Below are 27,684 nucleotides of genomic sequence, written 5' to 3' on the forward strand. Positions count from 1 at the left end.
AATCTGGTGTGGCATCACCTTCGCTCCAGGCCAAGGAGCACCATGTGCCAAGGGGTGCATGGGGAGTGCCCGTGATCCAGCACAGACTTTATCTCCCATTCTCCAGTGCCTCCTGCCCTCCAAATGTGCCAGTTTCTATGGAGACGTCGGCTCTGTAGCACAGGAGGAGCCTAATGAAGTCCACTTGTGCAGGAAAATGTTATTTTCTGCTGCAGATCTGGATGGGAGGAGCCCAGGCAGGGGGAAAGGTGCCAGGCCTCCTGCTCCATCTCCCATCAGGACAGCACAGCACTCTGGGCTCTGTGCCCAGTGTCACTGCCATGCCAAAAGCAGGGGCTTTCATGGTTGTCCTGGTGATGCCCTGACCCACAGGGCCAGATCTGCTACCTAGTCATAAGCCAAGCCCAAGGAGTGGAGCTGTTCACAGGGACAGCTCAAGCCCCCCGGTAAGGAGCTGGTGGATCTGATCTGGTACCAAGCAAGGCCCCTGTGGCATTTCCCAACGAGGCTGGCCATGGGCTCCCAGTCAGGACAAGACAAGGGTGCTCAATGGTAGCATGTGACTAACATGGCACTACAAAGGTGTCATCTCTCCTGGAGCCAGAGTTCAGGTTGTGCTGGTAGCAAGTGACCAAAAGCACAGGAGTCAGGGGGCTGGTGCGGATGTAGATCAACCCCTGGAGAACCTCAGGACCCATTAGGGCTGTAATGCCCCACAGGCCTGGCTCCAGGCTGCCCACAGAGCACAACAGGGTGATGAGGGCAGGACATAGCAGCTGGAAGCATCCACACTGTTCCCACTCTCCACATATGTCCCTGTCCCAGCACCTCACACATCCCTTGGCCCTGCAGCGACTGGGATGAGGGTGGTGGCATGGTGTGTCAAGACCTCTGCTCCCAGGGACTCCCTGTTCATGGATCGTTGACTCAACAGGCCATAATGGCTCCATCTATCGGGGTCAATACGGGTGCCTTTGACACATGATAGACAATAATTGCTCCTGCTTAGAGACTTTTCAGTTCATGGATCATTGACCTGATGGGCTGTAACAGCTCAGAAGGAGGCTGCACACCCCTGTGCTTAAATGCCCTCAGGAGCAACTGGCTCTATAAAACCCCAGCACGGGGGCCTCCTGAAACATGCTCTCCCCAAAAAATATGCTCGCCAACACATTACCAAAGACCTTGGGAGCCTGGAAGTCCTCTCAGTAGCAGGCCATAGAGGAGAGGCCACGGCAGGAGGTGCAGGACCCGGGAGGAAAGGCCAGCGTGTCCCTCCAGCACCAGGGGATGGGAATCATGGTGCACATAGATGAGTTCACCTCCCTGAGGTCTGCAGACTAGAGCTCCCCTATCCAACTGCAACTTCCAGGTATATGATTTAATGAAAGGCACAATAAGAAGTGAAACAATTAGAATTTCTGCCTCATTATCATGGTAATCTTATCAGTCGGATAATGAGGTATTAATGGAGATTTAATGTGCCTCTCATAACAGAATCCCTTGGAGAAAACACATAAGGAAATTGCTGTAAATCCACTTAATGATGGAAAGGTCCCCAAACACCATATTCCAGAGGATGAAAAATGCTGGATGCAAATGAGAGAGAATCAAGGTCAATAACACTGCAGGGACCACACCACTGCTGTCGTGCATCCGCCCCACTCCTGCCACTTCCCGTTCGGGGCGGTTGGGCGAAGCAGCAGGAGCAGGGTGGATGCACCACGGCTGTCGAGATTCTACTGTTGAACTGCTAGGAGAGTAACTAAAAAGCTCTGTGTTAAGCAGCTAACTCAGTGGAATAGCCTCTTCCATTAACTGGACTTTCTTTCTTTGAGGATGCAACACAGCAGTGATGCCGAATGGGGAAACCATGCAAAGTTAGTGGTGAGTTGCTCACAGTGGCAATGGCATCTCCAGCACAAGGCAGAAACATGAAACCCAGGTGGTTAAACTGCTCTCCTTTTAATCAGTTTTTACAGAATAATACATTAATAATCACGTTAGAGACAAGATGGGGTTCCTGTATACAAGATTGTGCAAGCTCATTAATTTAGGTTTATAAAGGCTTTACCAGTTTCAAAGAGGAGAGGCAGTACAAAGCTTTTAAATAGAGGTAAAGCACAATTAAAAGGTACAGAACACACACTACTAACTCAGCAGAGATTAACTCTCAAGTAGTACAGGCTCAAACAAGTCACCAGCTGTTACCCAAACAGGAGCATTCTTTCCCCTCCTTATTCACTGCTTTCCTGCTGCTCCAGCTCTCCCATCATGCTGCTGGTCGAGGGCTGCACAGTCTGCATGGCAGCATGGCCACACAAGATACACTTAAGTCCAACCCACAAGCCCCATTCTCCCGGAGCACTGCTTCCCAACAGGCTGATCTCCTGCTGCTCCTGCCCTGCCCCTTCCTCTCTCACTCAGCACTAACACAGCAGCAAGTTCTCCAGCTTCTGTGAGAATTTGGCTTAAAACAACACTAACATTTCCAAGCGGTACGAACCAACACTGCTCTCACCAGAAACTCACCTACAGCAACAGGATCATGTTCGTGGCTTTTTTTCCTGAAATTTATGGCAGTTACATTCAGCATTTGGTAGTATAAGGTTTTCAAAACAAAAACTTCTAAACTCATACTTAATAGGCCATACACATTCCAACTCTCTTTAAAGGAGATTTTTAAAAGCTTCAAAGAGAAATTTCACTTAGGGTTAGAAGCAAAAAAGGAATCTTCCTAGGGATAAAATCCCCCAGTCCTTTCCTTTCACTCCTCTATCCAAAAAAGGCAAACACCACCTCTGTAATATCAACAGGCACAGCCATGACATCATTCAATGTGGCAGCTCCTTCAGACATACCAACAGCCAGCGCTGAAGTTGACAACTAAGCCTGAAGTCCACGACTGCAATCTGCTACCAACGACCTCTCCCCCTCCCCTTCCCCCAAAACGTTCCATTCATCCTTCAGTGGCTGAAGTAATTTAATTAACAGAAAGCACCAAGTTCACAGCAACAGGTACATGGTGGCTGGCACCTTTTGGCAGCAGTTCTGTTACTTTTGGTCCTTTAATGCACTGTCTTTTCACCTTTACTATTGCACACCAAAACCTAACAACATCACTTCCTATACATGAAATTTATAATTTTAAAACAAAACGTTGCCGGACACCAGGAGAAACTAGTAAGAGGACATTTACAGGAAGATTTTTAATTCTTTGGAAATCTAATTCACTAACTACACCTACCAAGACTATATGAAGGACTTTCTGAGTAGGTTGAAGAAAAACAAGCAAAGGACCATCTTGCTTTGAAGACTCTCAGCTCATTTGGGGCTCATTGAAAACTTACTGCTTTTAAAATAGCTAAATAGTAATAAAAAAAAAAAGACTCCAGTTCTTTGAAGTATTCTTCTATATAGCAAAACAAAGTGATAAAAACTGTGAAGGAAATGGGTGCTTGCCACTTCCATAAAGGAGAGCAAAGCTGAAAGACCTGATGGTGCTGATCAAATCCTGCCTGCCAAGTCTGCAAACAGAAACGGGGTGCAGGGTAACCACCAGCTCAAGTGTCTTTGTGCCTTCACTAAGGATTGTTGTACAATGCTCTCCTCAACTAAAACCCAAAATGCAGGACTGAAAGAACTTTCATACATCGGTCTTAATGTCTCAGACGTTCAAGTAATAATTTAGCTTTACAGGACACTTCAATATAAATAATTTTATATTGCTTTTAGATATGATCTGGCCATATCTTCAAGGGCATATTTGTGCTTTGCTGCTGAGTGTTATTGGTCAGGGCTGTGCTTCCAATACAAAGTTAGGTGTTCAGCACCAAATACCCATCAAGGCTAAATAACTGGAATATTGCAATGTTACACAGACTGAGTTATTGTAGTAAGGCAGATCAGAAGAGTTTTGTTTTGACTGAGTATTGCTCCTCCACACAATAAAGTCTCTAATAGAGGAGAAAGACTATAAACAAAAGAAAAAAGTTACAATCTCACCCTCTCACCTGTGATTAGTTTGGCAAAAATACCATACTGAATTATGTATCATAGTCCCAGAAAGTGAGCTTCTTTAATTATGCCTTGACAAGTAGCACAGCCAAATCAAGCACTTGGTATTTGACAGAAATTGCTCTAATTTCAATTCAAAATATTTTCCCAAGTATTAGTTACTCATGGGTTTTAATCATAAAAAAACCCCAAAACCCAAAGCAAACTAAACCAGAAAAAAACCAAACAAACCCACCAAAAAAAAACCCCAAACAACCTTAATTTGAAAAGAACAATAGAAATATTTTTTTTCCTTCACAGCTCAGACACCAACACATCCCTCTGTCAGAAGTGCAATGAACTCTCTGGGAAGAGCAAGAAATAATACTGACATGAAAAGGTTCACTACTCACTGTCATTTTTTACTGTAACTCTAGCTAAAAAAGAACAGTGAGTCCTCATGTACAGGAAACAACCACTGGCCATCACTCAGACCATTTCATTCATGAAAAATCCATGTGGTGTTGTGCATAAAAACTTCTTTAAATTGGTAAGTATCAGTTTAAGGGGAAGGTGGGGTGAGAAATCTATAAAACACCCTGAACTGATGTTATGATATGTTTCATAAAGAACAGTGTTATATTTTAAAATATTTTATATGAACAGTAAAACTTGCACTGCTGCATAGCAGACAACACAGAAAACATTTAGTAAAAACATTCACTGAAACCCCTGGCATATGTATTTAATGTCACTAATCAAAATATATATTACAGTCCAAGGTTCTGTTAGGGATCTCTGTTTGGGGTTTGTACAGTATACACAATATATCAGAAAAAATATTACAGTAAGGTATTTTATTTCTCCTTTTTTTATATTAGACTTATCTATTGTAACTTACAGTCCCTCTCCTCTATATATCCAAATCCCCCAAATACCCTAATGCCCTAGCCAAAAGTGTTTAGCTATCTAACAAGCCCTGCTATTATAAATTCCAGTTTTAGAAATTTCAGTCATCTTAATTACATTTTAATAAATAGTTCAGTTTGCCCTTTTTAAATCTTAGCCTTTCAAGGAAGTCCTTTCATTACCAAAACACAGTATGTCACAACCTGTTAGAGGTCAGAGAGGCTTTTGCTCATTTATTTAAAGGATAATGAGTCCAAAGATAATTGCAATGCATTAAATATAGTTATAGAATATTTACACTGTCCTCTCGGATTTTAAATTTAGGTGAAATAAAACTGAGAACTAATGTCAGCTACTATAAACTTTCAGTGTGGCTGGTGTTTTATTAATAAAAGGTGTACTAAGCTAGAAAGAATACTAAGTGGTTGCCCTGATTCTTCTTGTTTCAGTTTTCTGTTAGAAATTAAACAAAGTGAATTATTCAGGTGAGTAAGAATTTAGGAAGAGGAGTGGTGGAAAAAGTATGAAGAATTTTCTGTGTGTTTTGAGATTCCAAAATACCTGAAAACCGTGGTCCCTTTCGCAGTGCCAGTATCTACAGGGGAGAAAAAAGCAACCAAAAGAGAAGAGGAAAATCTGTTAAATTAATTTGGTTAGTAAAGGTGTGTTTTAAAATGCCTCAGTTCTGTACAGTATTATACACAGAAAGTCTCTTCTTCAGCTTTTGCAGCTGTTGTACATTCTTAGACACTCTTCTTCTGCTAACGGTCTGCCCATACATGTGCTGCGCGAGTTACTTGCGATCATCAATAGTTTTGATGAATTCAACTGCTGCTGTGAACTGCATCCACCAGTATGACTCTTCTCCAGACAAACAGTTGGCATAGAAACTACTGATGTACTGAACAGTGGACAGCAAGCAAGGTGGATTTGCCTGAGGGTTAAAGAAAGAGATACTCTTGTTTTAAAAGCTGAACACAAAACATTACAGATACAGAATAGAAAAACAGTTATGTTTGTGCACTGATCCTCACACGTTCATAATATGTGATGGCTCTGTAGGGCAGTGACTGTTTAGCCAGACCACTCCTATTTCACACAGAGGGCATCAGACTTCATCAAAATAACAATTTTTGAACAAGGAAAGATGACTAGCAGGCCAAGAGAAAGAAGGCTAACACTGGCAGAATCTATAAAAGTCATCAAGGTTTTCAACAGGTGGAAAAGCCCGACCTTTAGCACTTGAGACATGAAAGCCCATTCTCCATACACTTGCACATCAAAAAAATAATTAAAAAAAAAGAATCAGCAAACAAGACAAGTCAGTCCTAGTGTGAATCTTGGCCCTGACAGAGGACAGCATTAAGCAGATAGAGATGGTAGATGCTGGTGTACATACCTCAAAAAAACCCCACTCCACATACAAAGTTTGCACACCAGTTTCCATTGCTCCAAATGCAAAGATTGCTTGGATTCAAACCCCATAACTGTGACCACATTTCAGATGTTTCTATTTAAACCTGCTGAATTAGATCTGGTTTTGAGTCTACATGCTCCCAGTTACCCAAACACATTATTTTTCTTCCTAAAACTTACATGTTTGTTGCAAGAATTAGCCGGGGTTTGTGGTCTTTGCAAAAGAACTCACCTTTATGAGGACAAAGACCAGAACAGGAACAAAATCATCTGCCCCAGGTACTGAATCTTCATTTGCCAGACTAAGCAGGTTCATGATGGTTGAACACATTCGCAGGATACACTGAACTTTGTCTCGGGGGGTTTTGTAAGCGCTTATTGTGCGGATTTCAGACTGTGCAGATGGCCACGGTGCCTCCCGGAGATATACCTAGATAAAAAACCCAACATGCTGCCAGTTTCTGTTTGTCCAAGCTACTGAAGTATCAGAGACTTGCAGGCAGGAGTAAGGCTCTGAAGAAATGGGAAGCTTTAACCAAAGACAGTTATGTTACACTCACAATGAAGGTGACTTCCCCATTGTGTCATAAAAACAAAACCCACAAAGAGCCAGCACTCTGTGTGCAACTAACATGATTAGCCTGAGCTTCCTCCTAAATTCCCTAGTACACTGTTTCAAATAAAGGCAAAGCTGCAGGTCTGTCTTCCTCAGCAGCAGCTTTAGGAACACTCACCGTTTTGACTCAGACAGTTCAAGTACTGAACTGAGGACTAGAAAAGCTGCAAACATCCAGCCTCTGACAGGCTCCTTAAATCTACCAACCTGCTTTAAGTTATCCTATTAACCATGAGAAAAGTGAAAGCACTGGGAAAGTTCACAGATGTACAAGGCTCCATCAATTCTGGATAGCTCAGGAAGCTAACTTGACAGCTGTAACCACAGCTATGGCATATGAATCACATTAGAAGCATAAAGGATTCAAATCTTGCCTTTTGAAGCAAATTACCAGAAAGTTACTGCATCTTAGCACAGCATAGTATTAGTTCTTAAGTCTTACTGTCAGCACAGAGGTGGCAAAAATCAGAAAGAAATTAGTTTGTCAGTGGATGACACCAAGGCATGGGTACAGCACATTTTTCCTGCAGGGTGTTTCAGCTGTCTTGGACAGAAAAGCAACACTTCCAAATGTAAAACAAAGCAACCCTTTCCCCATCCCAACGACAATCAAAAACAAGCACCCTAACAGTGAGTGAAGGAAAGGAAAAGTTGTTACCTCAGGTATCTGAAGTGCTTTGTGGTTTGCAGTCACTACTTTAGATAACCTATGTATGTGCTCATGAAGGACCCTGAAAATAGAAAAATAAAGAGTGAAAAGCTAGTAGCAGCTAGGCAGTCGTCCCTTGAGGCTTCCCACTAGTCTTAAGTTTGATACTACAAGACAGATCTATAGGAATGCATAACATCATGTTCCAAAGCAAAAAACCTGAAATGCATGGAACATACTGTACCCAAAACAGAAAATGGAAGTAGCCCTGAAGCAGATTAGATCATTCTCTCAGCATACACACTTGACATCTGAAAGTCTGCATCTGAAGTCATTACACTCAAAATTTTATTCTGTTCTAGCAGTTTGTTGTTAATATAACCTTTTGCACACGATGCTAAAGCACTTTCCTGTTCTTTTACAAAATGTTCTCAAAGGAAACCAGAGTCTGGAATGGCTGACTTAGTCAAGTCTGTCACGTGAAGACTGCAAAGCTTCCATCTGCACCCACTGCAAAAGAGAAACCAGGTACTTGAAATGACATTAACTTACTGGTCACGCAGAATGTCTCCATCCTGGTTAGGGTAGAACGCAAGTTTGAAAATCCGATTCATCACACTGCGCTCTATCGCTAACTGTGCGTCCTGGAGCTGTTCTTCACTGGCGTTCTGCCATATGGCATCCTGAGCCATAGCCCCGTATAAGAACTGAAGAAAATCCTCAACTTGTGCTGTTTTATCATCTGCTGCTGTGAGTTTCTGGAAGTCTGATAAAAAGTAAAAAGAACAAGAAAATTTGGTTAAGTGAAAAACATTCTTTCTGGTAGGCTTTTTGGGAAAGAAGAGCCCAGAATCTACTTCAGACTTCCTGCCAGGCATCACTGAGACTCTGGTTTACCCGCACCTCTGTAAGGAAAATACAAGCAGGAACACATGAAATAAATGGAAGACTTAAAGGAAAAGCATATAGAACACAATTAGCAAAGCATATGGACAAAATACTATTTGATACTGCGTTCATCACTCCCTCTGCAGTATCGCTTCGCATGCCTTCCTTCAGCCACCCACAGAGATAACACCCACAACAATCACCACAACAGTCGCTGGCAGGAACCAGCACATGCAAAGTTGTCAGATGCTGAAAAGGGGGGAGCAGGTGAAGGTATCAAGAAAACCTATGTGTGCCATTTCCTACCTCTACCTTTATTGAGCATGCATAGTTGAAACATTCATATTTATCCATGAAACACAGAATGAGTGATGCAGCCAAGTTAATGCAGCATGACCAAATCATTGGCCATTCACTGGCTTCATATTTATAGCACTCCACACCAGAAGACAACTGCCACTCACATCTGTCAGCAGCCACAATGCCACAGTTGCCAATTTCTCTTTTAGATCATCCAGAAATAGCTGTCTCCCTTCTGTTCAATAAAAGGGCTTTAACTCCTTCCTGGGTCACTGAATCTTATTACCAGATCTTTAATCTCACTATATATAAATTCTCACATTAATTCCAGCCTATCCAGGCACACATAACGTGCCACACTGTATGCTCCAGGAGCAAGAACTGACTCCAAATTTCTTATGTACTTCATTAAGGCCGATACATGCATAGAGAACATAGAAACAGTTTGGGTTTAAGAGAGAGTTGTCTTCTGGTGCTGCTATCCCTTACACTATGATGGTTTTGAATCTTTGATTCATTTCATTCATACTACTATTCTCCATGTCCTTCAAGATGCAGCCACAGATTCTGTACTGAGGACAGAATGCTGCAATTTAATTTCTGAGTAGATCTAAAATAATCAATAGTATTCATGCTTCTTTTGTGGGGCAGATGCTACATAATATGACTGAGAATAACTTTTTAGACCAGGTGGTGTCAAATTACCTTTATTCTCTCAGCCCATGAAAACTGCAGACAATTACCATGGCCTAGCTGACAGTAATCTGTCTATTTGAGTCATTAATTCACCACCTGAAATTTAAACTGCCTCTCCTCAGATCACAAGTTGTATTTTAAAACATTAACCTGAGCCAGCATCTAAATATAAAATACAAACGTTCCAGTCTGCATTACTCTTACCTTGAATAAACTCCCTTATTTTCTTTTCTTTGCTCTCTAGTAGTAACCTCACACATACTGTAGTGAAGTATCTGTTGGCCACTTCTTTATCTCGCAGAACTCTTTGCAACAGCCTTTCCAAGTGCGCTTGTGTCGTTTGCAGGCCTTGGCGACATCGAGTTAAATAAGCAATATATGGAGCTCTTTTCCTGAAATAAAGAGTGCTCTACATTAGATTCTTAATAAAGATAGAGGCTAACAGCGTTACAAACTGTTAAGTTGTAATGCAAGAAGAATCTTCAACCAGTTGTTTTTAAAACAAAGATAAGGCTTAATTAGGAAGTTCAGCCTTACACAGATTCCTGTGACTGGAATCACTGCCCTTGCAGCACTCCAGAATTCCCAACAAAAGCCAATTCCAAACAGCAGCTCTTGTGTTAGAGCTGAACATTAGTCATAAGTGTGGATTAAATCAATTTGTGGCTATCTGGACTGACTTCAGCTCCAAGCTTTTTTATGCCATTTGCAGGCAGGTGAGACAATTCCATCATTTTGTGATTTGGTAAAGCACAATTTAAACTGAAAGGGATCTTCCCAGATCTGCTAGTCAATAAATATACATATTTGGAAACTCCTTAATTAACATATCTTGAACAATCTACCTATAGTCCTCTGCAATAGATGCCAGCAGCTTTCGACAGGTCCTGTTATCAAAGCGGCTTACACACCGCATTGTCTCTTGAAGCTGGGCCATCAAGTTCTTGTCTTGGAGGTTAATAGCTTCAGCAAGCTGAACTTTCAAGAAGCACACAATTTCATTATCTAATAAAGAACAAAGGAAAAGTTATTAAGGAAAGGAAGTGTAGGCATGGTGAAAATAAAACTTTTTGAATATGGGAAACACAAGAGTTTAAAACAACATAAATAACAATGAATGTTCTTTTAAGAACAATTTGCTTTTCTTTTTGAATTTTCCAGATATCAAGGACTAAGTTTTCAGGTTACTGTTTTCTTTAGTATTTAGAACTATTCTGAAACGTGAAAAGGACCAGATAAAATGACAAATTCACCTGTCTACAAATAAACCTATAATGAATGGAGATGCAAATGCAAGACATATTTACTAAGTGAACATAAAGACTCAGAGCATCATCCAAGTTACTCTACTAGTTCCATAGAACAGTTCCCAAAGGACACGTATTTCAAAAGTCTAGTCTACAACTTCAGGGTCTACCTGCACTGTATCTGAGATAATTACCAAAAAAAAAAAAAAATTAGACCAGATTTAGTTGGCAGGCTTGTTTGTGGAATAAGAAAGAAAACATTTTGGCAACAAAAGGTGGCCTATGCCTTCTGTTTCTACACCAAAGAGGTTATCATAAATGGTGCAGAACAAATACCATTAGATGGGGGAAAAGAAGAGACACACACAATACAAAATAGCTGTATAAAGAACATTTACCTTCAGGGTCTGTGTGGTCTGGTAGACCATTCCTTGTTGAATGTGTCAACATGGGGAAGGCAACAGAATCTGCCGAACAAAGAGCCAATCTCAATTTCTTCTTTGCATCCCTAAAAGAGGAGAAATACTTTCTTAAATTTGCTGCAAGGTTTGTTTCTTTCATAAGCAAACTTTACTTTGGAGCAGGGTTGTTTTTTTGGTGTTTGGGGTTTTTTTTGTTTGTTTGGGTTTTTTGGGTGTTTTTTAAATACTGCCTAAAAGTAATTTAAGACAATTTTAATACACCAACGCTGTCAAGACTTCAGAATATAGCTCTTTTGATACAGAACCTAGACCAGTTGCAAAGGAATTTTCCCAAACACTGAAGTGCTCTGCTCTGTCAGGTTACAATATCCCCTCCCCCTTATCAGTGTAAATATGACAGCCTGAGATGCTTAAAACTAAAAGTACTTAAGTTTACAACTGATGCATATTAAGATTTTTGTGGGAACCAATCACACAACTTCAGCTTTTAATTCTACTTTGTGGCTAACGTTAAACCTGCAAATATGTTTACCTATAGGAGAATGCAGAACTTTGTGGCTGTGCTACTTGACTTGCAGAGTCTGGGAGATCATCTGCAGATATGTTTTGCAAAGCCTCATCACGTGGAGAGTCATGCATACTCTCACCATCCCCCAGAGTCTCTATGGAAATGAAAGAAACATTACACTTGAAGAGAGGAGGCAGAAAGAGAAACCAGACTAGTATTTTCTTGTTATTCTAAGGTCAGGGTGGAGAATGGAGACAGCACATCAAACAACTTGTTCTGAATGAGTGAAAAAAGTGTAATACAAATATACAATCTGCACATCACTACAGAAGTTTGGAAGGCAATATATTTCTTCAGAATCCATGGAAAAAAACAAACCAAACCAAACAACTGGTATGTGATGTGCTGACAAAAAACAGTTATCTCAATGGCAGTATGAAAGAGCTGTCTGGGGGAATACCAATTTAATTCCCAGTTTTGAGGGACTGTTCAGAGATTATTTGACAAAATTTCCTGATTTAGAGAACACATTGATCAGTTGTTTGTACTAACACTAGTCTACAAGTGTCTTTATCTTTAAGGAGGAGAAACTATGTTGGTGATGATTATAAAATCCAGGTTCTCACCTGCACCATCATAGTTGACTATGGCTCCTTCACTGGGACTGGTTCGCTTAATTGCATTCCTGTACTTGTCCAGAATGTCCTCTGCAGCTTGGGCCTGCGCACTGAGCCTTGGGCTGGGATCATCTGAAAGGACCATTAAAACCAACAGGAGTTAACCTTGTATTGTGCCAACTGAAAGCAAATACAAAAATTCAGACCTCTGTTTTCAGCCACATCAAACAAATAGCTGCTTGTGTTCCATGCAGCCACAATTCAAACAGATTTATAGTCTGAAACAAAAGCAGAAAGTGAACAAATAAAGCCAGATCCTTAGCATATTTATACTGTATACACAAATGGTTCTTGCATATTTGAAGAATTATAGAAGGCAGCAGAAAACTAAACACCCAGGTTGAAATCATATTTAATTTAGCACTTAAGTAATTATTACAGGAACGTGTCTGCAACTGTCCTTACAGCTCAGCTATGACAAGGACATGAGCTTTATAACGAGACCAAAAAAAAAAAAAAAAAGGGAAGACTCGAGTCAAGATTCCAGTACTGTACATAATGACAGAAAGATGACATTTTAAAAACAGTCTTCAAATCAGGAAGTCTTTATCTACCTTCTTATTCAGAAAGGCAATGATGAACATTAACTGCAATAACACGTACCTTCCTGTAGACAGATACCTGGTGAGCAGTCTGGAACACCAGAGGGCATGTTATGAGAGAAAATCACTGTGATCATGTTATTCACGTACCTTGAAGTGTTGCATATCTGTCAGGCACCATGTCATCTTTGTCTTTTTCTTGTTTTTCTTTCTTTCTAAATGGAATAGGAGCTGAAAACACAAGGCACCTTATCAAAGACTATTCTGAGATAATGGCCAGATTGCAGAACCTTGAAGAAAGTGGCTAATGCAGAAGTTTATCATCAAATAAACTTCAGTAAAAACATAAGCCTATCTATGGGTTGGAGCAGAACTGTACTTTCACCTGTAGTAAGCTCTACCTTTACCCATGAGCCAGGCAGAACAGTTTTGCTTTCCAGCTATCAGTCAATTACTAGCCAAGAGAGCCAGGTAGCTTCCCATCTTAATTTACATATTTATTTATACTTCAGTTTAGCCAACTGTCCTAACTCAAATATTGATTATAATGACACGAATCTTTTCTGGCAACTCCATCCCACTAGTAAATTCATGGAGCAGATGCAAAGATAGCACATTGTGAAACAGAAAAGCAAATAAAGTGATATTAAAATAACATATCTAAAGTCACACAGAGACTGCAAGGATTATGCTGCTTCTTTTTTAACTGAAAGTCTGTTTTAAAAGAAGGCAAGAACATCTAACATTCCACACATTGTTCCATCCCTAGTTGTCACTATTCACAGCATGAAAGCCAAACATTATCTTGAACAAGCTTTTCTTTGTAAGTAACCAAAGTCTAATTTTCACTCATGCCCTGTTACAAGAGATACCCCAAGTTACCAATATCCTTCAACTAGCACGCTACCATCTGTGGAGAATTAAGACTGGTTCTCACTTAAGCCACACTGCTTCAAAATGATTGGCCTCATGTAAGGGTTCCAAGGTGTGCTGGTTTGGGGCCAGACAGATCGTCTCTTGCCCCGAAAGGGACAAAAGAATGAGACTCACACAAACGGATTGGAGAGTGATGGAAAGTTTAAATGGAAAAGCAATTGGTGAAGCTACAGAGAACTACAAACCACAAAGCATAGTGACAAACAGTATCCCAAAGCGTACAGAACCCCTCACAGAATTCCCAAAAGCTTCCCAATCCTTCCCTTCTTCCCACCTGAGGGTAAACCCAAACCCCCCAGGGCTCTTTCTTCCCCCTCCCGCTGCTAGGCAAGTCTCAGGCTGGCCAGGTCTGAGACTGCCCCCCCCTCCATTCTCCTCCTGGCATTAGGCCTAGACAGGCCTAAGAGGCCTTGAGGATACTCCCCCGGCATTACCCGATAAGAGAGGACATCTCCCGTGGGAGCAGAGAGGGAAGAAAGAGGAAGAGAATGACTTTGCAGATGGCCTTATAGGGTGCAGGACTTATGGGTAGAAATACGTCGTTTCCTGTGTCCACCCCTATGGGTGGGCACCCAGGACACCAGAGGTGTATCTCATGAGGCAGTGGCAGGGGGCACCCAGCCTAAACTGCCACACAAGGACACTGAGTAATTGAGACAGCAAAATGCCCAACCAAATTCCTTTCATCCTACACACCTCTTTATAGGTGCTGCCTACTTTGTATTTCAATAAATCTTTCTTTACTGCAACAATTGTGATTTAATAAATAAGAATCCTTCATTTCTCAAAATTAAACAGGAGAGCTATTCCATTGGTCAGCTTTTCAAAGTGAAGCTGTAAACTCTTTCTGTAAAAGTGACTAAAGATATAACAAAAGGTAGTGTGCACTCTTACTAAAGCACCAAAACCAGATGAACATGATCCTACCTTTGGGCATGGCAGACACAAAACGTTTCCTCCACCAGGGCTTGTTTCTGTCAGACTTCTCATCATCACTGTCTTTTCGTTCTTCAATCTATAGAAGGGCAGAGTCAACATTTAAACCCCTACCACAGCAAGTGTAAAGACAAAATTTCCCCTTGACATCAGGTTATACTGCATCAATTGTAAAAACAGAACTACAACAAAGCACAGAAAGCCACAGCAATCAGAAATATCCCTCCTGAAGAGGGCAACCTATAAATGCAAAAGCAAAGACATGAAGAAACTTAGATTTCAATTATTTTTAAGAAAATTACTTTTCCGGGTACTGCAACATTTGGAACTCTCCAGTGAATCTATTTTTGAAGTTCCATAAAATCAAGTAAAGCTCATCCAGTAAATTTATGAGAAGCCAGATTCATTTAAGGCCTTCTTGAACATCTGTAGCTTTAGCTTGTAAAACATTATTGGCCAACATGTAAATGCTAACAGAAGTACATTGAAATTCCTTGGCTAAACACATGTAATACCAGCCTGATGTCATTAAATGCACTATGGGCATGATAGAAAAGAAATTTAGAAAGATAAATAAAAGCCTTACCTCTCCCCTAGATGAGTCTTTACTGGGAGATGAAGAAGAAGACTGAGATGCAGCCAAAACAGCCGCTCCAGTGTTGGTGGTCAGCATAGGGAGTTCCCTCTCCTCATTACCAGGACGTCTGTTCCACCCAGGATCACTCATGGGTCTCCGAACTGACGATACTATATCTGAACTCCTACTGCGGACTAGCCTCTCTGGGTAAGAATGTCTCTGCTTGAATGCCTCTAAATCAGTTGGAATTAAACTGTGAGACCCAAAGGTTGGCAATCGGGCCTCATTACCTCCCATAGCTCCTTCCAAGATTGGTGGATCTGGTGGTGGATGAGAGGGTCTTGCATAGTGTACTTTAGGCCTTACTACAGCTGATACACCTGCGGTCACAAGCACAAAAGAAGCCATAGACATTTATTTTTAAGATCCCTCCAAATTAGCTGGTACTAACAGAAAAGCATTGAAAAGTCTGTTTTTTTTAAAAAGCTCACCCTCATTTGACGACAGAGGATCAAACAATGCAAGCAAAGAATCTGTCTGACTAGGAGGAGATGTCAATTGACTGGCTCCTGAAATACACAACAAGAAAAGTCAGTGCTGTACCAAGAACTACCTACAACATAACGGACATTGCAAAAACAACACTTAGCAACAAAAGTTTACAAAATTTTTATTGCAAAATATTTTCTAAAGATATTCTTATGGGGAAAGATCTCTGCCATATGCTGAAGTGATCAAAGAATTACATTACCCAAAGTGGGAAAGTCTTGAGGAGTAGATTAATTAAAAAATGCAAGAGGACAGCCAATGTAATCAAATCAGATTAGGAAAAGGGGATCTTAGATCTAGTGCTCAAGCTCTAGTACTATAAAGTACTGGAGCATCTTTCTGGAACAAATACAGTTCTAGCAAAGAAGGAAAATGTTATGTTTAGCCACCACAACTTTGACATTGAGAAAAACTCTGCAATTTAAAGATTTTGTAAATGTCATTTTTGACACGTGAGTTATCAGAGATTCTAACTCTCATTTACAGGTAAGTAACATACTTACCATGGGCTGTTTCATCCATGTCAGGACTTGTCACAGAATCTTTTCCCCCAAAGTCAGAGCTACATTCAGACCTGAGATCTTCAATCTTGTTAGGAATATCTTCAGATGTTGCACTAATACCTTACATACAACAACAACAAAAAAAAAAGCATGTTATAGTCTTCCAAGGAAACAAAATCCTAAAGTTGTTAAAATGTTTGAGTAAGTCCTCACAGTAGCACTGAGAGACATTATCAGTTTCTCTACTTTCAAAATAACATTTCACTTTTGCTTTACATTTTTTAACATAGTCATGAATACACTTTGACAATGAGCCTTAGGAAGACACTTCACTCCATTAAATGCTTTGCAGAAACTGAAGAACTGAAGTGTATAAATACTAGTTTACTTCAATAAAAAACCCTTGTGATAATAAAACCAAATACAAGGAAGTTAGGAAGAAACTCCACTGCTAACTATTGCTACCGTAGCACAGAGGCTCTGCTGCCTTTTGTATTTCTTCCGTAAAATGAACAAAGAATTACTGCTTTGAAAATTCCAGAATGAGTAAAAAATGCTATTTTAAGAGTGAAGTGATGTACAATCAAAGCAAGTGCAACAAAGTGGATGCTCATCATGTTCTCCGAGCAGAGTGTTGTCAGAATCAACACACCTGATACAACGCTGAGGCCGGGTGTGCTGGGTCGAGAACTGACCTCCCTCACATCCGTGTCATCAGATGTGCTACCCAACCCTGAACAGCTTTCCAGTTCTTGTAGTCTTTCCTCCTGTTTTAAGTCTGGGGCCTCTACAAAAGGGAGACAGTGAAGAGTAGAGAGAAAAAGTATCATTACTCAATGTCATGCTCCCTTAATAGGAGCATGACATCCCTCACACCCAGAGAGAAGGGGGTTACATGTTGATTTAGGACATTAAGTGCCAAGTTAACCACTTCAGTCAGTTTTCTGCCTATCCAGAAGGCAGGACTCTGCACAGAGAGAAATGCTCTATGTGCACAGGCGTTCAAGAAGTTTTCACCATTTGAAGTATTGCATTTCTTAAAGACAACTGTATACAATCAAATCTTAACTAACAAAAGCAAACTGTGGGCCTAGACAGCCCTACTTAACATCATAGGGAAGGAGAGCAAACAGCAGTCTGCTTCACAATCCCTTCTCTTCCTTTCTGATTGTTAAGAATTTCTTAAGTAACACTAAGTCTCTCATAATGCTTTCCAACTTCTGCCTAGGAACAGAGTGTTCTTTTAATAGTGGAACTATTCACAAATACTAATTTAACCCTGGGACAGTAATTTCTCAAAGAAAGAGTGGAGGAAGCTGTTGTTTTGAATTTTATGCTTCTGGAGGAGTTTTGATTCATGCAAAAAAAATAAGCAAAAAGTGCAACAATTCTGACCTGAATCACTTGGTAATACTTCCACACTCCACGCCTCACTTGTGGTCTCTGATATGGTTGAACCTGTGCAGGGATCAAGCAAGATGGATCCTGAACCTGGTAAACACAGCAAGCTGCCTAGCATGTTCTCTGCAGCTGCACCTGCAAAAGTAAAGCCGAAGCGTATAGCTGGATATAGGCTTCCTGAAGACAGCTCCAACAAGACAGAAAGATAAGGACATATTTTAAGTGTCCTTAAAAGTAATCATGAAAGACCATATTGAAAAGGCAGAAGTGAGCAACTGAATCCAGGTCATGCACACAAAATCCTCCCACAGAAAAGCTCCAGTTTAATTAATAAAAAAAACATCTACTTAGAAAGAGAGGAGAAGAGCTCTGCAGCCTGTTTTAGAGCAAGCATGAAGCACTTTAACATACCAGGTGCATCACTGAGTTACCTGCTATTTCTTGCAGACGATCTTCATCGATATTTGGATCAAAGTCACTTCCTAAGACATCTGTACTCCACGTTTCGCTCACAGTTTCTGATATATCTCTGTCATCTGTCAGCCCCATCATATCACGGATTTCAAACTTACGGAGCTTATCATCAAGATTATCCTGAGTTGTGGCTACGTAAAAATAAAAAGGTCTCAATTTTTTGAAAGGCTTCTCCAATTACTTCTGATTGAAAATCTGTAAGAGTACATTATAGAAAACAAACAAAACAACTAATTCTGTTAAATAAGACTGTTCAAGTAAGGCTTGAAAACTAGAACAGTAAGAAACTATACTAATAATTATACTGTACAAGAGATGCTGCCTGAGAATAGTTTTTAGGTGCATTTGAGACATAACAAGAAAAAAAGCCTGAAATTATATATGACCTATAACGGTGTCCTATCAACCAAACTGACAGACAAAATGAGTAAAATTTAGCACACTATGAAGAAACTGAAACAATTCCTGCAAGAATATGCTCACAAAAAAGCTGAGGCCTCCAGAGATCATTCAAATCCAACCCCCCTGCTCAAAACAGGGTTGTTACAGCAGACTGCTCATGTCCAGTCATGCTCTGAATTATCTCCAAGGCTAGAGACACCACAACCTCTGTGTGCAACCTATTCCAGTGTTTGACAACTACGTATTAAACAGGAAGCTTTCCAGATGCTTTAGTAGTACTCCAAACCAGATCACCCTATTCCCTAATAGGAAAAAACTTGTATCAAGCAAAGCTTTACAATCAGCTTCCTATAAAGAACTTAACCCTCAGAAGTCCACATGATTTTCCATGACAATGGATTATGAGAAATAATTCTAGAAAACCAAAACAAACCATAAACAAATGCAAGACGGATTTCACAAGGAAAACTTATTTCCTGAACTACTCCACTTTTAACTGTTTTCCACAGAACTCAAGCACCTGCATTAGAGACTTTACACCTACCTTGTTCGTGCTCTAAGAGTTGCAGAGCTTCAACACCATTGCTCCCAGAGGGGCCTGCGCCAAGCTCTGACACAGACTCCCCTTCTAAGTCCAAAGATGACACAGAGTTGGAGCGATTTGAAGGACCTGTGAAAACAGATTTTACTGTAAATCTAACACTAACAGTTCCTAAATATACAGTATTAACAATCCAGAACACAATTAACTAGAAAGATAAAATCAAGCAGCAGTTCCAATATAAAATAATAAACTGGTGAACTAAGGGTATATTTGCTCTACCCTTGACCCCTCTTCGACAGACACTTGATCCACACTGATTTGTACTTCCCACATTTACAATACCACACTAACTCCAATAACCATAGAATGGTTTGGGTTGAAAGGGACCTTAAAGCTTATCTAATTACAACCCTCCTGCCACAGCCAGGGACATCTTCCACTAATCTACAAATACATTAGCAGAAATGCCTGGAATCTCAACATCACCACATTTAACAACAACTACCAAGTCAAAAAAGTTTCTGCCAATGATTACTTTACTTATCTATGAATTAGTTTTCCTGAGGAGAACAAAAACTAAACGATGGAAGTTATACAAAATAACACATGCTGAGTAACCTGTACAAACCTCTTCAACACCACCAATAAACCTGTGCTTTGCTGTGGCTAAGATTCATATGAAAGAGTTGTCTGGAGTCCAGAAACTATTCCAAGCTACATAATAGCTTATTAAAACATGATGAAAAATTAGTCTGAGAATTCTAAGTTTAGAGCTAAGTTAGATTATCTTAATAATAAGTACTGCACTTAAGTTTCAAAAATAAGAAAATAATTTTAAAAAATCCCTCTGTTTTCTCCTTCTAAATACACTTAGGGTTTTTTTCTTCCTAATTCTCAGATTCAGTTATGTCTTTCAGGTCAAAACTTAGCTCCAAACTTTCTTCTTTGACTGGCTTTCAGGGTAAAATAGCAGAGTCTTCCAAATGGTGAAGATGACATGCTGTGTTTAACAGAAATTCCTTTTAGCGTTAAGCAAAAAAAGAAAAAGGGAAAAAACTTCTTCAAGACTTAAGTAGCCCTTCACCTTCAGATATTCCTTCCAGATTATCACTGCAGAGGGAAAAGCGCAAGGTTTTATCAGGTTTACCATGGAGTTTGTTTTCATCAACAGGGACATCTCCTTGTCCACCATCTGTAAGCTGCATATTTAAAACCTGGAGAGCAAGGGAAAGAAACACAATTTCCTTAAAATATTGTTTGTTTTTTAATAATTAAACAGTAAACAAAACATTGCACGCATTTGCAAAAACCCAAACAGTTATCTCCAAAGTCAGAGCCTGGAGAGGACGCAAGGTAACCCAGATGTGAACATAAGGCAAGTCCTGATAATAAATAAGCCACCAGCTTCCTCATCACTTCAGCAGACTACCATAATACGGAAACTGATCGTTAGGAGGCTGCAGAAGGAGATAATCCAAACTATCAGGCAAGGCAGCAAAGATGAAAGCAGAAGCTGTGCTACAGCTAGTGAAACAAAAGGCTGTAAAACCAGCCTTACCCTGAGCAACACAGTCTGAAGACATTCAGGGCAACATGAGCACAGTTCCGCCCTCACAAGAGGCTGAGCCTCTGCCTTTCAAGTCTGAGCTGCCAAAAACATCAGGATTAGTGTTCCCGTTCTGTCATTCACCTGTGCCACTTGATCCAAAGGACAGAGCATGCAGAGAAAGAACAGAATCAGCTGCTTCAGGCTCAGAAACAATAGCCCATATTTGCCCTAAAGGACACTATGCTGGATGACAAAGTCTCTTCAAAATTCTGGCAGGTTCTTTTTTCCTGTGTAAATACACTGCTTTTCACACCTTGCAGATATACTGAAGGGAAAAAAATCTAACAAAAAGAAATTTGAAAGCTACAAACCCCAAGTTCAGTAGAATGAAGTAAAGAGTTTAATTCCCACTCTGGATTTATTTCCCGAACTTACGTGTCACAACGTCATTGTTCTGCTATTTAAATACACAGAGGCTCTACCTTTCAAAATATCTGAGATGTGACAGCTTTCAAATACCTCATTTTCTGACATCATTCCTGGAGTAATCTGTGGACCTGTCCCCAAAGAAATCACCAGCACTTCTTCCGGCTGAACTTCTGGGATAGTCTCCTGGGAGGATCCTTCATGATCTCCATGCTGATCCATTAGAATGTTTGATCTACTTCTGCTACGAGTTGCTAAGAAAATATTTTGAAATATCAACATTAGAAAGCTCTTCCTTGTTTAAGGAGGATAAAAAGACAATACAATGGAAATATAGAATGGCAACATTTTGAATTAATAACACCAAGCAAAGATACAAAATGATAGGTTATGATAAGACTTTGAGAGATGGAACTAGTGTTGAAATTTGAGTGCTGAATGATGAAAAAGCAGACTTTCAATGTAAAAGTTGAGAGAAACAAGATGTATGATGTGCTTTTTGCCTACACAAGTTCAGTGTATTCTAATCACAGAAAGACCCCTAATAAATTAATTGAGAAAATGAAGATGTTATCAACCAAAGAAGGTCTAGGTTCATAGAATCGTCAGGATTGGAAAGGACCTCAAGGATCATCTAGTTCCAAACCCCCCACCATGGGCAGGGACACTTCCCACTAGATCAGGCTGCCCAGAGTCACGTGCAGCCTGGCCTTAAAAACTTCCAGGGATGAGGCTTCCACTACCTCCATGGGCAACCTGCTCCAGTGTCTCACCACCCTTATGAAGGAGGTGAAGAACTTCTTCCTAACACCTAATCTAAATCCAGATGTTAGGTTCCTGCAGTTTATAACTTTTTCATTAATTTAAAAGTTTTTCCTCATAAAAAGCAGGGAAATCTTATTCTAACAGGTATCTCAAACCCAGACACTTATTTCAACATCATGTGGTTTACTTGAATTATTTTGTAACTCTTTATCACTATTTTCAAGCAGCCTCACATTCCTGTGTTTGGCACCATGGAAGGAAAAACACCCACACAGAATTAGGATTTCTAAGTACGGCAGCATGACACCAGTTCTTTCTTTATTTGACCTGGGGAAAACAAGGAGCGTGCAGAAGTCACTGCCAAATCCTGATTATCACACGCAGGCATGTGAGGTGTTTTTTAGAACTACACATAGACATGAAATGAGTTTCACATAGAAATTAAGGAAGAAATCTGCAAAAGCAACCAAATGCATGCTTCAGTCATGTGCAATAAGCCAAAGTTTCGCAGAGAAGAATGGAAAGAGGGCATTACCCACCAAAAGGGGTTACTAGAGTTATATGAGCTGAAAGATTGGTAGCAGAAGTATCCCAGGCAGTAATGGCTGCCAATTGCTGTCCTGGATTTCGAAAGCATTAAAATGAAACAAAAGAAATAAAAACTTTGAGCAAAACCTATTTTATACGAGAAAATAAATGCTGTTGTGCCACTACTTTATAGGTGTAAGACCAGAACTGTGCAGAAGTAGAGTTAAACCAACCTGGGTCAGGTTTGGTTTAGAGTTGGTTTTGTGGGTTTTTTTCCACTTATCAGGCTTTAGATATTTTCATCCTGTTAGAGACTAACATCAAATCTCTCAAAGAAACAAAAATATCCCATGTGGTCATATTCATGTAAATATACACTCAAGAAGAGTACCATACTTCCTATTTTAAGAGAAAGTATTATTGAATTGGAGAAGTTCAAGACCCAGAAATCCTACACAAAAGGAGGACAAAACCCCAAACATAAAATTGTGTTACAATATACTAAAAACTGGAATTAGACCAGGAAAATAATGGAGAAAGAAGAAAGCTTATCTTAGCACATACTCTGAAAGTTCTGCTCTTGCCTTTTCATCCTCCTCCACATTTGCTCTCATCTACGAAAATTTTAAACTTATTCTATCCCACTAATTAAATGTCATCAGTTCCATCTTAACACTTTCCTAAGCAATCTTCCCTCCTAGGTCTGCTTCCCACCTTCAAACTTTCCCTTTATTATCACTGCACTTTACGCCTAGCAACCACTCCAGTGTTTTTCTCAAGTTCAATCCAGAGTGATGAAGCTTACCACACTTGCATCAGAAAGTAAGAAGTTACACGGCTTTCTAGGCAAAACAAAATTCTTCACCATCTACACAGAAAAAGTAGGAACTGAAGGTGTAGTCAAAGAGTAGCCCCACAAGATGGCTGAAAAATGGCACAGAAAAATGCATCAAGATACCAGAAATCATGCCAGAAGTCTGCTTGCTCTCCTCACCTATTGGCAGTCGATTTTTTTTGTTCGCTGGAGTCGTTGCAGGAGAAAGCTGGGGGGTATTATACGGAGTCATTTCAAGGCTGCTGCTTTTCCCTGGTTTGTTCTGGGGTAAGTTTGCCAGCAAGTTTTCCAAAGCCATTCGATCTTCCTTAAGCTGATCGCTTGACATTACGTTCCGCATAAAGCCAACCTAAAAACATACAATTAGTGCTGGTAAGAACTGCAGCATAAATTACCAGCCTTGTTTATCCTAGCTGTAAACATATGGGGACAAGTTTTTATTGCTCCTTTTTAAGAACTTAAGATATTACCAGAGAAGTCAGCTGGCTGTATGTCATGTAAACCACTGTTCTACTCAAACCTTCCAAAAGGTTAACAGAAGACATGGGAGGAGTTTCAACTGCACGCCCATCAATAACTACATCCAGGAAAGCAGCAACACAGCTCTGCAAAGAGAGGAAACAGTTTTTAAATGAGATCATTTTCTAGAGTTTGGAAAGAACATAAGTTACAAGAGTTAAGTAGTTCACATAACACTACAAGTTTTGCTTCCTACTTTTAAAATCTCAGGATGAAATACCACAGATTACTCAAATCACTGACAAGCAAGCAAGGAAAACAAGCAGTTTTAGCATTTCCTTCAGTCCTTTTCTGCATTCAAAAGTGTTACTTAAGTGTCTTTTACGATTTTAAAAAATACTAAACTATTTCATGGCAATTAAACTGCCCCTTCCTGAACAATCTGCTGAGCACAGACTAAAAGTGAAACAAGGAAGCAACACACAACATTACTTTCTAATCTAATTGAATGTTCCTTGTATAATAAATGTGTAACTTTGTATGATGATGGTGTAACAATTATAATTAGCACAAACCTGGATGTTACACAAGCAAACCAACAGGTTTTGAAACATACAACAGTACAAAAATCATGAATTTCACTGTTCCTCTGATGAAGCCAATTTCAGTATTGTTAAGCGTGATGCATATTAACAAAAGAAAAGCTGAACAAAAAAGCAAAACCACACAAAAAAGGAGTGGAAGTTACTTGTGCTAACAAATCCATTGGTGTTAAACCAGATTTCATACAAAAGTTGTGTTCAGATCAAAGTGTCTTCTTTAGGTTCAACAGAAACCCCACACGTAGTAATTCAGCTTTTCAGTTCAAAAGGTAACTTGCTTTTATTTCTTTTTTAGGCAGTATTATGTCAGAGTAGAACAGAGAGTCTCCAACTCTTCATTCTAGCATTCAAGATTTTGTTCCCAGAATTCTGCAGGATTTCATCTGCATTTTAATACACGTAGCTTGGAATTTAAACACCTAATAAGTCCTTTGCAATGTTTGAAAAAAAGAGAAATGCAAAAGGATGAAGTATACACATAAGCCTTAGGCTGTTTCAGTCTGGATTCTTACTTTGTCAAATTTAGCAAGGTTGCTCTTACGTGGATCTCCCTCTTCAGAACCTGTCATTGCCAATTGCTGCAGAAGTCTCCCAACCTGAAACGCAAAAGTAGTATGAGGAATAAGCATTTCAAAAAGACATCATAATGGACCTGATTATAAAAATTGGTTAAAAAACTCCTCCATTCTAATTTTTTTTTTTTTGCATTTAATACTCCAAGAAATACTTCTGTCTGAACGGACAGTCTTGCACTTGTTTTCAGGGCAGAAAAAATGCAAGAAGCTTTAGAAAAAAAAGCAGTCATTGAATTTACCAAGAAAATCTGCACACACAGCATGCTATGAGCATCCATACTTCCCCCCTTCCCAGGAACAAAGCAAGTTTTGTTTATACAACACGTCAGTTGAATCTAGGTCATCTTAAACCTAGAGATTTTTAAAGGCTGTATGTATTTTACTAAGCATATGTGGGAGGAAAACAAATCACAGCTAGATGGCTAACCCTTCTTTCAGAGCATATATTTCTTATTAACCTTCAACTGCAAAACAGCTCTCAATTTTCAAGAATTACTACAACAGGCAAGCAGTGACACAGCAGAGGGTTGCTGATGTATTTTAGAAAAACATCCCATCAGTAACAGCCTAGTGAGTAAAATGCACAAGCGTGATTAGACTGTGAGAATCACTCACGTCCAGTTTATAGACAACATTAAAAGGCAGGCTTTGTTACTTGTGTGGGGAATATGCTCAGCCAGACAAGTCTTGCTTCATACCTTCAGACTACACTTCTACCTCTATCATTAAATTGCTCAAGTATTTGCACACAGACAAAAATTTGTCTCGAGGGCTGAAGAATATTCTAAAGTCTGCTGAAGCAGGAGATTGTCACCCACTAGCAACACTGGTAATTACTGCCAGACAAGAAGGTTTGTTCAGCAAAATACTTCATGATTTTGTGCAATACCTGGCATAATATTTAACACTGGCAATAACAGCACAATATTTGTTTACACACATTCCAGAATCCATCTTACAGTCCCTTTTACCCTTTAGCTTCCATCACTAGTAACAGAAACCCTTCAAAGAGATAGAAGAATTTATAACATGTATTCATTTAAGTCAACACTTTAAACGAAAAGATAAACCTTGGAGTGTGCCTTTTCAGCAATGATTAACACAACTATTTTGTTAGCCTTCATCTTAAAGGCAGGAGGGACAGTACCTTCACCATTTCTGTAGTAAAAAAGGGCAAGAAAATTTCTCGAGCCCCCCATTTTTTTTTTTTTAAAGATTACTTTAAAGTCTTTCATACCTGCATCAGATTAAATCTTGCCACCTCATTTATAGGAGCATCAGAAATGATCCCATACTGCTCTGGGTTGACAATTGCAGGGCAGATGAAACACGCTAGAAGAAGATCTGTGCACATTGCTCTGACCTCCCCAACCTCCAGCCTGTCTACACACGAGAGTGTTTTGTACATTTGTGATACAATCCATCTCAAGCTGTGAGGAAAACAGTATGTGTTTTGTTTGAGATAGCCAATGAATTTGTTCACTAAGGTCACCAGCTTGGCCTCATTGGACTCAACCATCTCTTGGACTCTTTGCTTGAACTTTTCTGTGCCTTTCTCTCCAAATAACTTTTCCTGTTGTACTGGGGAGAATCTCTCAATTAACTTGTTTGGATCTGTTTCCAGGTGGTCTTCATCTTCAACCAGAAGCTGCATGATTGGCTCATGTAAAGTTGCAGTAAGAAAAAGTTTTGCAGAAAAGAGTCCTTCAGAGAAAAGTTTGAATAAGATGCTGAAGGCACAGGTGCCTCGCCTCAGCAGCCGCCTCGGGTTGTCACTTTCCTTCAGTTCAAATTCAATCAAGTAACGGAGGACCTGGAGGAGGTAGCTCTCATCCTCTTGCATGATGCAGTTGCCATAAATGGAGGTGAAGACTGTGTGAATAACACTCTGAGTGTTGTCCTGGTTGAGCTTCTCTCCGGCCACCAGACAGGATGCAATAAGCCTAGGGTTTTCTCTCAGTCTGTTTAGGAATTCTCCATAAGCAGTCTCCTGAAATCCCAACTGCTTATACCCATCCACAAACTGTGTATCCTCCAAGATTTTTGCATGCTGGCAACATTCAGCAGGAGAAGCTTCAGCACTGCAAAGAAAAACATTGAAGAAGTTTAGTAACTCTTAAGCAAACTTACTTCATAAAAGACACAAGGTGGTCAATCCATTAACAAGATTCCCACCAAGGAAAAGTCTGTCATGTAGTTCATACAAATGATTTGCAAATTCAGTAATAGGTACAGTTTGTTCCCATGAATTATGAACAGAAGTAAGACAAACACATGTATTACCAAAAGGTAGCTTAAACAGCCAACAAGTTTCAGGTGAGCCAGCTTCCCTAGTTGAGACTAGCTTTAAGGCCTTACTATTTTTATGATTAGTACAGCAAAGGGCTCCAGATACCAAGTATGAAAAATCTGACGGATCTGCTGCAATTCACAGAAGTTCAGGAGCTTGCTCTCCCCAGGACCATCCCCCAAGTCACCTTGTTATAATCAGTCTGTCCAAGTTAATCCTTTGCTGCTTGGAAATCCATGCTGTGCGGTACAGCTTCTCAGCCGTCTTCAACACATCTGCATTGAGCCTTTGGATGAGTTGCTTTTCGGAGTTTACGTAGAGCCGCTCCTGCTTGAGGTGATGGGCCAGGGTGTGTATGTCCAGCTTCACCATCTTGGGCGGCCAGCAGGTCACACAGCATGCACTGAGAGACAGAAAATGAAACAGGTGAATTCCCACAGCTAGGGAACAAGTTCTGCCAGCCCCAA

General features: G+C 40.1%; 1 protein-coding gene across 5 annotated transcripts; it reads right to left on the minus strand.

Annotated features, from left to right (window-relative positions):
- Positions 1-4,733: 4,733 nt before the first annotated feature.
- On the minus strand, positions 4,734-27,589 carry GAPVD1 (GTPase activating protein and VPS9 domains 1). Of its 5 annotated transcripts, XM_054393493.1 has the most exons (26): positions 27,405-27,589; positions 26,165-27,008; positions 24,865-24,948; positions 23,762-23,896; positions 23,451-23,640; positions 21,257-21,417; positions 20,273-20,402; positions 19,189-19,314; positions 18,200-18,373; positions 17,763-17,903; positions 17,020-17,154; positions 16,368-16,487; positions 15,807-15,884; positions 15,325-15,695; positions 14,730-14,817; positions 13,017-13,097; positions 12,239-12,396; positions 12,065-12,091; positions 11,672-11,799; positions 11,116-11,225; positions 10,316-10,475; positions 9,675-9,862; positions 8,139-8,352; positions 7,596-7,668; positions 6,554-6,751; positions 4,734-5,839 (listed from the first exon to the last, which is right to left on the minus strand). In XM_054393493.1, the coding sequence occupies exons 1-26, from the start codon at positions 27,587-27,589 to the stop codon at positions 5,699-5,701; spliced, it is 4,440 nt and encodes a 1,479-aa protein (XP_054249468.1). In that variant the 3' UTR covers positions 4,734-5,698. The 5 variants fall into 5 exon arrangements, with proteins under 5 accessions (XP_054249468.1, XP_054249470.1, XP_054249469.1 ...); XM_054393495.1 differs by lacking the exon at positions 12,065-12,091 and having other exon boundaries at positions 11,672-11,801; positions 12,274-12,396; positions 20,336-20,402; XM_054393494.1 differs by lacking the exon at positions 12,065-12,091 and having other exon boundaries at positions 11,672-11,801; positions 12,274-12,396.
- Between the last annotated feature and the right edge of the window lie 95 nt (positions 27,590-27,684).

Source organism: Indicator indicator, chromosome 28 (genome assembly GCF_027791375.1).
Source record: "Indicator indicator isolate 239-I01 chromosome 28, UM_Iind_1.1, whole genome shotgun sequence".
Taxonomy (NCBI): domain Eukaryota; kingdom Metazoa; phylum Chordata; class Aves; order Piciformes; family Indicatoridae; genus Indicator; species Indicator indicator.